This window comes from Bombus fervidus, chromosome 2 (genome assembly GCF_041682495.2).
Source record: "Bombus fervidus isolate BK054 chromosome 2, iyBomFerv1, whole genome shotgun sequence".
NCBI lineage: Eukaryota > Metazoa > Arthropoda > Insecta > Hymenoptera > Apidae > Bombus > Bombus fervidus.
This window is the reverse complement of record NC_091518.1, coordinates 18,612,069-18,625,249: the sequence shown is the minus strand read 5'-3', so window position 1 is coordinate 18,625,249 and position 13,181 is coordinate 18,612,069. Positions and strand designations below refer to the sequence as shown.

Below are 13,181 nucleotides of genomic sequence, written 5' to 3'. Positions count from 1 at the left end.
CGCATCACCGATATCTCGTCCTATTTATCGATCTAGAAGTCGTTTCACGGAAATTTTTCCGCAAAATTCTTTAATTATACCATCCCGAAGTACCATTAATGATTTAGCTTCTTTTATCTTCGTTTTCGGAACGGCGTATTAACTTCTATCTCGGTTGTGGAGTCAGGAAACGTTCGAAGAAGAAGGGTTGCTTCGTTTCCCTCGAGCGAAATTCATGCAAATAAACTGCTAGTTACGGTCTATATCGAAGATGAAAAGAAACATCAGCGATGACGAAAATAAATCTTTAATACCGTCACAAGGCTCTGCATTCAATTATCGTGGCAAGGATACGAAGGAACCAAGGGGCAATGGCGAACGGGGAGAAAAACAAGCAGAGAGGCACATACGTCAAAACGAAACGGCCCTTTGGAATTTCTAATGAAGTGTGTGAACTTCAACCCGTTTTCTAGGCGTAACCTAATTAAATCCTGAACGTGTATGCAAATTTTCGCTCAGCGGGACACGCAGAGGTTAAAACCAGCCTCCCTTCACTGCGTTCGCCCTGTTTCTTCCTCTTTCACCCTCTTTCTCTCATTCCGCGTACCGATGCAGGGAAAACGTTCGTACGACGATTTTGCACGACACGTATTCTCAGTCGTCGACAATGTCGAATCGACCGTTAATTAATTAATTTCGTGCCGAGGAGCCTAAGGGAGTTCCGTTGCCAGATTGAAATGTTCAATGGCAGTGCCATAAGGAGGCAAATTTTGGCTAATTAGTCTTTGGTTTGGGAGAATAAAAACATATGACAATGATCTTTCCCTTTCCTTCTTTCGTTCCCCTTTCATTACATTTAAAAAGTATTATTTCGTGTGAAACTGTTATTATTACGTAATAACTTTTTAGGATAATTGGACATTCGTCGTTTCCGAGTAATTTTAGATCTTTATATCATTAACGTAGAAATTTGGACAGATTTGTATGAAAAATAACTAGCGCAAGTACCACAATAGCGTTAGCGGATTATCACATTTTCTAGTAGTTCGATAACATACTCTAGTTAGAAAAAAAAGTAATTGGAAAATATAAGAACCTGTGTCGATGGATCCGTGGATGATCTGTTTAACTCGGTGTACGGTACATCAAAGTGCAACCTGCGTGTCCCACACTGCAGCTGAATGCATCGTGTATCGACAATAGTGTCGATGGTTCGATGGGGATGAATATCTATTGATTGGCAAAGCCACCCCTCACAATCGCCTCGATATATAGGCGTATACCTGCCGCAACCCCAAATATATTCGTGCTACCTGCGAGTATGCAACAAATTGTCCTGTTTTCAGAGCCACGTGCCACGAGTCAGGTACATTCATGGTATCGGGCACGCATCGTTGTCCTTTTCAGTTTTAACAATCGATGCCGATAATCACTGTATATTAGCTTGAAAAAAAATACTCACAGAACTCGATAAATAAAAGATGTTTCGATACTCTAAGATTGTAAGGATCTGGTAAAAGAAATTACTGTTTATAAAGTAAGATTAATAATTAGATTCCACCTAATAATTATATTAAAATAATATATAGATATGTAAAATAATTAGAATAAAAATTTTTATCGCGTTATATACAAAGAAAAATTTAGTTAAATTGTGCTAAATATCCGGTGTATAAATAGAATAAAACATTAGAAAATTGTGTCTCAAAAGTATTGAAATATTGAAAAATAGGTTGATGGTAGTCTGAAATGTTGAAACGATTTAAATAATTGATATGAAACTAGAAAAGTTGTACTTCTAAACTGTTGCTCTTGAATTATAGAGTGATTTATTATTCACTGCGATCTCGGGGGAATGCCATGGTTCCTCGCGTTTAGAATGACGATAATTACCTTATATTCTACCAGAATCACTGTGATTAGTGTAATAAAGAAGATGGTAGGAAATTGCTATGGGACTAACTTGCTCAGATATCTCATTAAATTTAGGAAGAAAACTACAACCCGGGGATTAACTCGAAATGATTGTATATTAAAAATCGTGTTACTGATCAAAAATGTAAGTAACAACACGAAGGATTTTACATTCACACGTTCGTATCTACATGTTATCAACATCGCTTTAAATAATTGACATTTTAAAAATTATCGATAACTAAGATATAGAACATAAGTATCATAATGTACAAATATTTTAAACAAAATGATATTACATCTTAAAATTATTGTACATCAAAACTGTACTAAACCAAAATTTTCACAAATTACAATTAAAGTATAAATATAGCGAAGATTGAAATTATAAATTTTTTATTCACGATACTACAACCCATTTTGCAGAAACAAAATTTTCTATATTCAACAATGATTTAATTAAAAATTACATAGAATTTTCATCTATATTATTATAGATTGATTTTTACCAAATTTCTCACGCATTCTACACACTTTCAACGCTGTACGGTTAAAGGAGCATATTATAATTACAAAGCAAAGCGTTGCATATAACAGGCACGTGTTTTAAACAGCCTCGATGAGCTTTTACCTCCGATCACACGCATGATCGCTACCAGATCCACATCCATTAAAAATTGGTAACTCGATATCGGAGTATTGTCCTAACGTACTCGACGCACATGCCTAGAAAGTTTGCTCAGTTATGCACTGGAGATCCGAAGAAAGCGATACATTTATTATGCATATCTAAACAATGTCCTGGACGGGTTTTCTCCTGAACCATGTTTGTTCATGCGCACGATTTCATATCGCGTTGAATCTTCCGAGCCGGAAGATAAAAAACTCTACCTACGTTGTAACGTATCTTTCTGTGTACGTTCTTATGTAAATGTTATTTGTATAATTCAATTCGTAGAACAGTAGCTGTTCTTCTATAACGTAATATCTAAAATTAAGATAGTATTTTTTGCGTAGAGATTTTCATCACTTGGAGAACAATTTATTTTGATGATTTAATTATTAAAATTGTGTAATAAAATAATATCTTAAATAATTTTATAATGGCGTAAAAAGTATGATTTCAAATAATTTTACATATAAGGAATTTTAAAATACCAAGGAAATATAACATTAGAAACGAATTGAAAGTTACATTTTGTTTCATATGACGACGTATTTTTAGCGTAATTTATAATTTATGTTGTTGAACGAACGGTGTTTTACATATTACAATTATTTTCTATTATCAGGAAGTTTGTTATTTTATCCTTCATCTAACATGCTCTGTTCATGTCAGTGTTCAAATAACGTATCGTTTCTATAAACGCAATATTAATATTGCAACATCGTGCTACTCCGTACAACATTATACGGGCACCATTTTAAATGAATTTTTTGCTCTATCCTTTTAGAAAAAAAAATGAATAATAATAATTAATCCTGGATTCGTGGGAAGTATAACAACGATTACGATGAACGAATTCTTTAATCTTCTATAATCAGAATTTTATTTCCTTATGAGAGAAAAAGATTGTAATTGGACACAGTTTATTAATATATTCTTAAACGTATAGTTAGAGATTTTTAATTATTGCATATAAATAACCTGGTTTGTGTCTGCGTAACGGCATATTAATAAGATACGATATTATAGTGATAAACGTTTATAACAAAAATTTAAAAAAATATATATAAATATGAGTACTCGACTTGCATTTCATATTAGATTATAAAAGGTTAACATTATAAATTAAAAACGACAGAAAAACGACGTTTGATCCTCTTGTATAACCATTATTCTCGCTGATGAACTTGATTAACACAGTTGCTCGCATTCTTGGAAAAGCCAACATCTACGAATGGTCGACTTTCGAAAATGAAATTCGCGTTGCACGTTCTAAAATTCAGAGTATCGATTACATACGAGAGGCGGTCGTTTGCCGAGCCGGCAATAAAAGAGAAAAAGAGAAAAGAAGGAAGAAAAAAGGACGAAGACCCCCTTCGCATCCGGATACGCTCCACTCCTGTCAGTCGTATGTCAACCCTCGTTGTTTTTTTGCCGCGCTCTTAATAATTGATCATCTGATTACGATACATTATACCCCCCTTTTTCTACTTTGGTACACCGTCAGAGAGGGCATTATTCGTGCACCGAGGGAAACAGAGTAAACGGGCGAAACAGAGAAGGAAACTTTTTCTTTCCGTCGCCTGGCGAGGGACGACCATTTGCATATAGGCCCCCTTATCGACAAATACACCGGGGGCGCCCTTCGTAATGAGGGCCCCACCCTTCGCCCCTCCTCAACACCATTCTTTATTTTTTTAACGTGGACCGCCATTGTCCGTTAACTCATTCGACGTGGCACCGTGGACCAGCTTCGTATCTCCCTTCCTTCCTCGTTATCCACTTCATCTTTCTATCGTCTCCATTTTCTGTCTCTCTCACTCTGTCTTTTTCTCTCTTTCTCTTTCTCTCTCTGTCCCTGTCTCTGTCTCATTTAAAATGTTTCGCCTCGCTCTCTGTATTTCACTCGCTCTACTCGGTGTGTTTCTGTCGTGTTTGAACCGAACCGCGACCTTCCAGGCTGGGAACCCGCGTTAAGAAAAAAAAAAAAAATAGAAAAAATAACGACAGGGAATAACAGAACCGGTTACGCGTCGAAAAATATGAATCATAGAGATAAAGCTAGAAGCGTGAAAACGTGGATGGGATTCTATACTATGGCATCTGCTTTTTGAGATAGACATAAGAAAAAAAATGGTGGTAAGAAGAATGATCGCTGATAGAGGTTTTGTTGCATTGCGCAGTCGTCGTGTGGGACGCGTGAGAATGATCCTGTGACAAGGATCGTCGCGTCCATCGTGAAATCGTTATGTAGTTGAATAATTGACTTCGCTTTTAAATAGTACTGTAGGTTAATTGTCTGTGTGATAATTGGATTATCTAATTTGATCTTCTACGACTCAAGTGTAGAGCTTTGTTGCGGAGGATGCTTCAAAATTGAAAATCATAATTCTATGCTTTGCAATTAAGCACTCGTTATCGTGAATAATTTTTATTCTTTTTTTTTTTTCATTATTTAATCATTCTTTTAACCTTTTTATATGCCTTATTTTACAGAATAGATCAACACAATTTTCTATACCTCTAAATTAAGATTTCTTCACCAGGAAGAAGTAGATATTATACTCATACTTCCTCCGCTTTGTAGCAAATAATTAAGAAAAGAAAAGGAAATAAAACGTTCCTCCTGTTATATATAAAATTTTTATATACAAACTTCCCATTAAACAATCCATGAAAACCTCTCTAATTAAAAGTTCGAAACAAAGAAACGAAGAATACTAAAAATTTTGCTGAATTCATCATAAAATTGCATTATTGTATCGTTTAAGCCTGCACGAATAGTCCTAACATAACCACGAAATTTCATAAATCTGTGATAAGTTTCTCAATGATCGTTCTAAAAATCATTCTCTTAACTCATCTCTCAAGTGATCGATATAACATGCAGAAAGATTCAAACCTACAGAAAACTTCATAATGCTAAAAATATAAGTATTCTATAGGAAATGGAATATTCGAAAGAATTTTAGTCATTTTTTGGAATAACAGGTCGCAGGACATAGGGGACCGGTTTTGTAGCCTGGAGAGACCGATTGTTACCGACTTCGTTACACAACTGTTAGGATAATCTGCGGCGAGAATCATGAGCCGTGATACACGTATACAGCCATGTATAGGTTATGTCCGGTCCAAGGGGTGAGGGCAGGTGTACCTTTCGAGAGAATAATTAATATTCAGCGAGGAAAAAGTGGGCGAGAGCCGGCGATAGTCTTCTCTTATGAACAGTTAGCGCGTTAGCAAACGGGCACATCGCTTCTAGACACGCAGCTGGTCCTCCCAAGAAGGACTTCCAGGCCCAATTATGTTCGTCTTGTCGATCGTCCTTACACCGTAATTGTTTCACGTTTGATCTGTTGGTCGGTACCTGGCCCGAAATTTCGTGGGACTGATTTTATCTGACTTCTTGGATTCCTACCGCACTCTTGGAACTTTCGAATTTCTATCCGAAACAATGAAATTCCTGAATAGTTGAATACGGTATGCACAGTGTACAGGTAGTAAGTTTAAACTTTCTTTTACCCACCTTAAAATAGAAAAGGTAACAGCCTCGTGTAACAACTAAGTGGATATATTTCTCGAAATAGCGATTCATGTTAAAGTTCCCCATTTTCATGGCGGAAATTTGTATAACGATAACTAAAAAAGTATGTCAAGCCAGAACGATCATGAGGCACGATTTCACGAATAAATCGTAATCTACTAACATAGATATCGGCAATCTTCCGGTGAAATCTCAGTAGCCTTGATAACGAAAGCGTGTAGACCGAGCCGCAGGACGAATTGCAGCTGCAGAAAACGAGGAAAACTTATGATCAGATAAGGGCGAGAGCGGGAGGCGAGAGACCGGTATAAAAGAGTTAGAGAAAAAGAGATAGCGGCTGAGGGGTCGGAGGAAAGCGGAGTACAAATTACGACCACCCGGAACTGGTCTCGTGGCCGTGTTAACTTTCGTCGCGTGCCTTCGGGAAATGCCTCAACTTTTGCAGCCACGTGTTATCGTCCGGGCATTATAAACTTTCCATTGCTCGGCCTTTCCCTCTCCCTTCCCTTCTTCCCTTTCCTTGTTTGCTTTCATTATTTACGACGCGTTAACGAAATTTACGGCTTGCCCTTGCACTGTTTTCTAGAATTTTGTGACTCGGTCGAACTCGTACAGTCTTCGTTATACTTTCCTCGTAAACATATTTTCCCAAAACATTGACCAATATTCCTCGTTAGATACTCGGTAGTTATTATACTGTAAGGTTATATTTTGCATTAATACTGTAACGATACCGTTAAATGCAATACGTTTTTTTTTTTTTTAATTATCTACAATATTTAAAAAGATAATATTTTCCTTTATGGTATCATTGTAATAATAATTGTGATATAACAAGTTAGTTAAATAAGACTCATCTTGTATAAAGTAAAGAAATATAGTAAACGACGCTATTTAATATGTATTAGTTTTCGTCGCTTATTTAACATTTATATAATATTTTCAAAATGTATTCTTTTCTCTTGGAAACGTGAAAACAATGATCACGTTATATGTATACAAATTTTAAATATGAATTAGGTTCAACCGGTCAATTTATAATCAGGCAAATTCGATTTATAAAATTTACCATAAATTCGTCAATATTAAAGATGCTGCAATAAAACTTAAACGAAATATCTAGAAAATAATTCAAGATCTACTTGTTTATTTCATACTAAGCAAACAGTTCAATTAACTACTACGTACGATTAAATATTATAACCTTGACCTGTTTTGTGTTTCAGATATGAGGCAGTGGAATTAATCTATCGCGAACTGACCAGCGTTTACAAGCAATCGGAAATTGATTGGAAAGTAATACACAATGCAGGGTGCACTAGGGATGATACTGATTTGCCAGACCATGTTACTACGCCTAATGACCTCAATCGATTAATCAGCGTAACATTCAGATCCTTTTTGACTGCTCTGCCGACTCCTCCTACGATCGTAACAATTGCAAGGTATGAAGGGATAGTACATTCCTATACATTGAATTTTTACATTCTAAATTATAATGAGAATTTATGCCTTTTTCTACTACAATCATATTATTTATTTAATAACGTAAAAATTCAAATGACCCGTTTCAAGCTGCTAATAAACAGCACTTATAAATAATATTTTATTAAAAACTTCTACAACTTCAAAACTATTAGCTATTTTATAAAAGGAAATTTTCTGCTTCAAAATTTCTTACTTTAAACCGATTTCCCAACAAATTTATTTTTCTAGCAATTATTGATGACATTCTTCTAGCAAATCAACGACATATATGTCGTAATGAACGTATCAAACTAATTAACAACTTTCATACGCGATAAATGTTCTCCTTTGTCTATCGATTTTTCTAACATGATTTTCTAAAATTCCCGCGCCAGACTACGTAATCCTATTTATCATAGTGACCCAGTTGAATAATACATTCAGTCAAATAACCAGTTAATTGTAGCGACCTCTTTGGAAACTTTGAAAAATGTGTACCTAAAATGTGTCGTAAAAGGTAAGCGATGACGAGTATACTCGTCAAACACAGAATATGTGTGGCTGTTACATTATAGAATTAAGTTGTAATTAAATGACTGTTTCATTTTCTAATTTTATTACTGACAGAGCTCGTATAGTCGTTAAAGACATAGCTTCAAGCAAACTTAACAAAGTAATCTAAAAATCGTCCCCAAACATTTCCCCAAAATAAACGAAGCTGTCCATCGCTAAAAGGAGGATGGTAACAAAAATAGCCATCGATAATAATCGCGCCACGGAATGTTTTTGAAACGCGTGAAATTGAATTCCAAGGCTGTCCGTCTCTATCGAAGGTAGAGAACGGCAGGGTCGCAGATGGCGTGGAAGAAGATGCTGGGAGGGCTGGAAATAGAGAAAAAGGGAGGATCGTAGGGGAGGTATGGTTGGGTTGGGCGAAGGGTGGGTTCATGGACGTTCGGCTACCATGAAGCCCCACCTCCCATGTGGGCAAGGGGTGGCCTTGTAAGGGGTGCACAAAATCAAATCCCCGACCTTTCGGCACTCGTTGTCAGATGTCTCTGTCTTCGATGTCCCGCGACAGATGCTAATTATTCCTTTTTATCTCTGTTCTACGGTCTAGTTGGCCGGATGATTAAGGCGAGACACGGTAATCCGTTTCTCAATTTTGCCGGCTCTCGTAATAAACGCGCCACGCCACGGGAAATTGTGATTTATGAAACATACGAGACGCGACGATACTAATGAGATCATCGCCAAAGAGGAGATCTTTCCACGGACTCTCTGAACCTCGTCCAGAGCCGAATTCTACGATTTCTTCTGGCAAAACGTGATTAAGTTCATAGCTTTATGTTATAGCTTTATTCAGTTCCACTGCGCATTATTGATGGTATTGTCTATTTGCAAATATTAATTATCATTATATTTATCATTACGATTAGATTTTGCTGTGTAAAACTAACATGGAAGGATGTTCGTATGTAATAATTTTTAAATCGAGGTTTCTTTTATTTCATTGTTATTTGAAGTCAGTTCAACTGATTAGTCTAATTAAATTTGTTCTGCAAATATGATATCGTCGTATGTTAGGAAATATAGTCATTCTAAATCATCCACCTATGCGATTATTTAGGTCAATAAATTTGATTAATGGTTGAATCGTTTCACATAAGAAAATGGAACACGGATGCCATTATATACTCAAAACTAAGAAAAGTACACCTAAGTGTGTTATATCAGCGTATATTACTTATCACAATAATTCTTCTTGTAACTATTTATTCGACAGTCTGAAATATATTTCATAGCATTCATCGTGTCAAAAGAAAGATAGAGTAGTTAAAATTATATTACTTGTACTTATTCATCTCGTAGAAATATCTAATAAACTAAATTATGCAATAGAAACGTGGGTAAAAATAATGGAATAATCTGTAAATGGTTGATTTGGCGCCATCTCGTGATAAAATTAAGGAAATAGCATTCGGACTTCCGGCGGTGGCAGAAAAAAAATCGATTTCATCCCACTCGGCCCACTTGCAGCCCTCGACGACCCCTTGGTCTCCACCCCCAGCACTCCTAGCTTCCGGGAAAGACGCGGAAACGCCGCCGGATGTCGCCTCTGGACGGCACCGAGGTTCTCTTTCAGTTTGCCAGACGGCGATTAAACAGAAACAAGAAAAGAGAGCAAGTTTACGAGACCGAAAAGAGACTATTTACTATCGTTAAATGTACATGTTATTCTGTGATGTTTATATTTCACCAAATCTTTGATTATTTTTATTTCTACTATCCATCGCAATTTCTTCATTATTCAGTCGATTTTACGATATCTATGTACTTTATCGTCTATAATTATTTACGCAGTTCGTTCGATTTATAGCAATAATTAGAACTTACTTATAATCATTTTTCATGGCATCAGCAGACTAAAAATTTAAGTTAGCTGTTAAAATGCACAGTAGATATATCTACTACATACATTCATTGTTTAAATATCGATATTTGTATCTGCCTCTGTATCATCTGTATCAATATCAGTTTGTTTATTTATCTAATTTTCTATCTACTTCAGAAATTAAAGAATCAGAAGATAAAGAACTTGTCAAGTAACAAAATAGTTCTACAAGATTTTACAATTAGAATCGTCAACTGTAAAAATCAATTTAAATCAAGTCATAGTGTTCTATTATACGTAGTGTAGAATTATTTGCAAGCTACCATCTTTTATTTTACTTTCTCTAAAGAATTTCAATATATTATTTATTTATATAATAAACATTTATAACAATTATATATTAAACATTTATAAAACTGCCGATATTTTAATCAACGGAACACTTTGATGAGAAAGCACATGAAGTGAAGAATATCTGCTCTTGTTCACAGATCCAGCGAAGATGAATATTGTCCGCCAGAGGACGTCGATCAAATTCAGATGGGAGTGCTCGAAGAACTTCGTGAATGTTTAGGAGATATCGACATCCAATTGGCCTATCAAGAAGAGGAGCAATCTTTCTAAACATCAAAACATATCATAACCACCCTCTCCTTATCCTTTCCAAGATATAAATGTTAATCGAATAATGCTCATTTAAATACAATAAACGTTTTTACAAAATATATTCACCTCTCCGTTAATCGTATCTTCTGTCAGCCATTCCGCGGTCCATAGTAAAAATAAAATCTACCGGTTCGAGCAGCGGGTCGTTACTAAGACAACGAGTTCTCGAGTGAGAACAAAATGAAACGCTCGTAAAGACCAATTACACTTTTTTCATCGGACAAAGAAAACTAAGTCGAGGAGTCCAGCAACGTTGCATCGAATCGATGGAATACATCAGAAGATCAGAAGGCGAGGAGGAAGAAGGAAACTGGCACGTCTTTGATCACAGCGACGATTTACATAAGATCGGTGCCACTGGCCCATTATAAGAAGCGAACACAATGCCAACCTGAAGGTTAGCGTTTTTCTGCACCAAGTACCCCTGTGCCCCTCTCTCGTCCCTTCGGCCGCACATTTGCATACCGTAGGCTAGTTTCCCACACGTCTTAACAGCGATCGTTTCTTCCTCCTCTTTCGAAAACCTTCCCTCCTTTCCGTTTCTCTTTTACTTACAACCCTTTTCAGTCAGCGGGGGCAAAAAGACCAAGGAATACAGAAAAAAAACGTCTTTCTTCTTCCAAGATGTTGGCGTTTCCTGGCGAAATGTCTCTCAACATGGCCTTCGTACGCATTCAGATTGTGTACTGAATGTGCGTGCACGTAGTGTATTATACTTATACATCATTTCAGATATTGAATTTCTAGAGTACAATGGGTATGGAGGTCTTTGTTAAGGAAACACCGCGGACATTATGCAAAATAATTCTTTATCTTGAATTGATTATTTATAAGAAAATTGTTTAATATCCTCAACGATATGATGGAAAATAAAATATAGGTACTTCTTTTTAAATGAAATATTCCAGATGTTTATTATAATTACATATTGTTCATTCAAGATAGTTACATTTTCATTTACTGCATTAATAAATGGTTGAAAATTCGTGCAAATACTTTGAATAGTTTATAAATTTCTAGAAGTTTCGGTTGTAGACTTCAAAATATTTTACTAGTAACTAGTATCGAAGTAATTTGATAAAAATGAAAATAAAATAACTCGGCGAATATTGCGGAAAGTAAAAATTATTTCTAATATTATTATACCAATATTTTTCACAAGGAATCAATTCTTTTCCTAAGTTCTTCGATTAAAGGAATTAAAATCTAAACTGATAGGATTCTCCATAAGATTCTAAAGAAATAAACATTCTAACGCCTATACAAGAAGAAATATCACCCGATTCAAATTAACGTCTAAGCATCAATTCGTCAGTTATTCGTGGTAACATAGCCGAAATGAGTCATTCAATGGTTAAAGTGATCGTAGAATTCCGCGTTTAGGGTCAGCACAGAGGAAACGAGCGATAACGCGCGAATAAACGTTAAATGAACAAGGTGAATGCGGAAGTGTGGTTGCAGAGAAGGGACGAATTTTAAAGAACCGCAAGGAAAGTTTACGAGCTGCCAGGCTCACGTAATGACTGTCGTTAACCACGGTGCGGGACTCTCGACCGGAGAACCAAGCCTTTGTATGCTAATGACAGGGTGGTCCGATTTCAGCCACCCTGAGTAAAAAATCTTAGGGGTCAACAGACCCATCGTTCGGCCGAGTTTTAAATCTCCCTCGAGTACCATTGACCTCGAATTAAAAACGGGTTCGACCTTCGACCCGTTGAAAACTTTACGACCACTACGAACCGTAGCTTTTCGCAAATTCATTGACGAATACAGTCGTTCCCTTTCTTCTATGGTTCCTTATCCGTGCAAAATTAACTTTTGCCACTGGGAGGTTCTCGCTGCTCGTCTATAACAACAGTGAGCTCACGAGACCCTCGGGACGACGGTGTAACCATTCGCTCAAGTAATACGTGCATTAATATTCATTAAACTGCACCAACTGTGCTCAGTTAAGAAAGGAATTTCCACAAGGTGCACGTTCTTGCGCGAGTAACCTAGTATCGGTCTTACGCTTGGTTTAAACCATTAGCAGAATTTCTAATGTCTTTTAGAAATATAATGTAATTTCAGCAAGTGCTTTGATTATTTTTCTCGCTGTTGCAATATCGATATTTGTTCGGTACATGTTTCGATATTGCACATTGCACATGGCACTCAAAAGGAACGAAATATGATTTTTAATATCTTCCTAAAGGCAGTAATTTAAGTTATTAAAAAGAAAAAGCTTCGATCAATCGTCCTTGTGATATTTTATCCTTCGTGATTAATAAAATTTGCGACGTTTGTGTAATTGTAAATAGCAATTTTAAAAATGTTCAATAGATAACGAAGATATATAAAACGTCGAACCAATAAATTTTTGTTATACATAAATATAATGGTATAAATATTTTTCAAATAATAAAAACAGTATTTATCCATTGGAAAGAATGTTATCAAAGGCTATAAAAATAGTATTGTTTAGAAAATCTAACAGAAAGAATTGTTTTGCGTCACGGTCTGAACGTAATTTTAAGCGTCTCATTCTCTCTCATGGCTATTCGGATTTC

At 36.0% G+C, this 13,181-nt stretch overlaps 1 protein-coding gene across 1 annotated transcript in view; it reads left to right on the top strand.

The window, feature by feature from the left end:
* Positions 1 to 10,691, top strand: part of Mesr6 (misexpression suppressor of ras 6) — a 470,406-nt gene extending 459,715 nt beyond the window's left edge. The window contains exons 5-6 of the mRNA XM_072022516.1: positions 7,331 to 7,549; positions 10,458 to 10,691. Coding sequence (XP_071878617.1) covers positions 7,331 to 7,549; positions 10,458 to 10,590 — 352 coding nt within the window. The 3' untranslated portion in view covers positions 10,591 to 10,691. The remainder of the gene's footprint in view (positions 1 to 7,330; positions 7,550 to 10,457) is intronic.
* Positions 10,692 to 13,181: the final 2,490 nt, after the last annotated feature.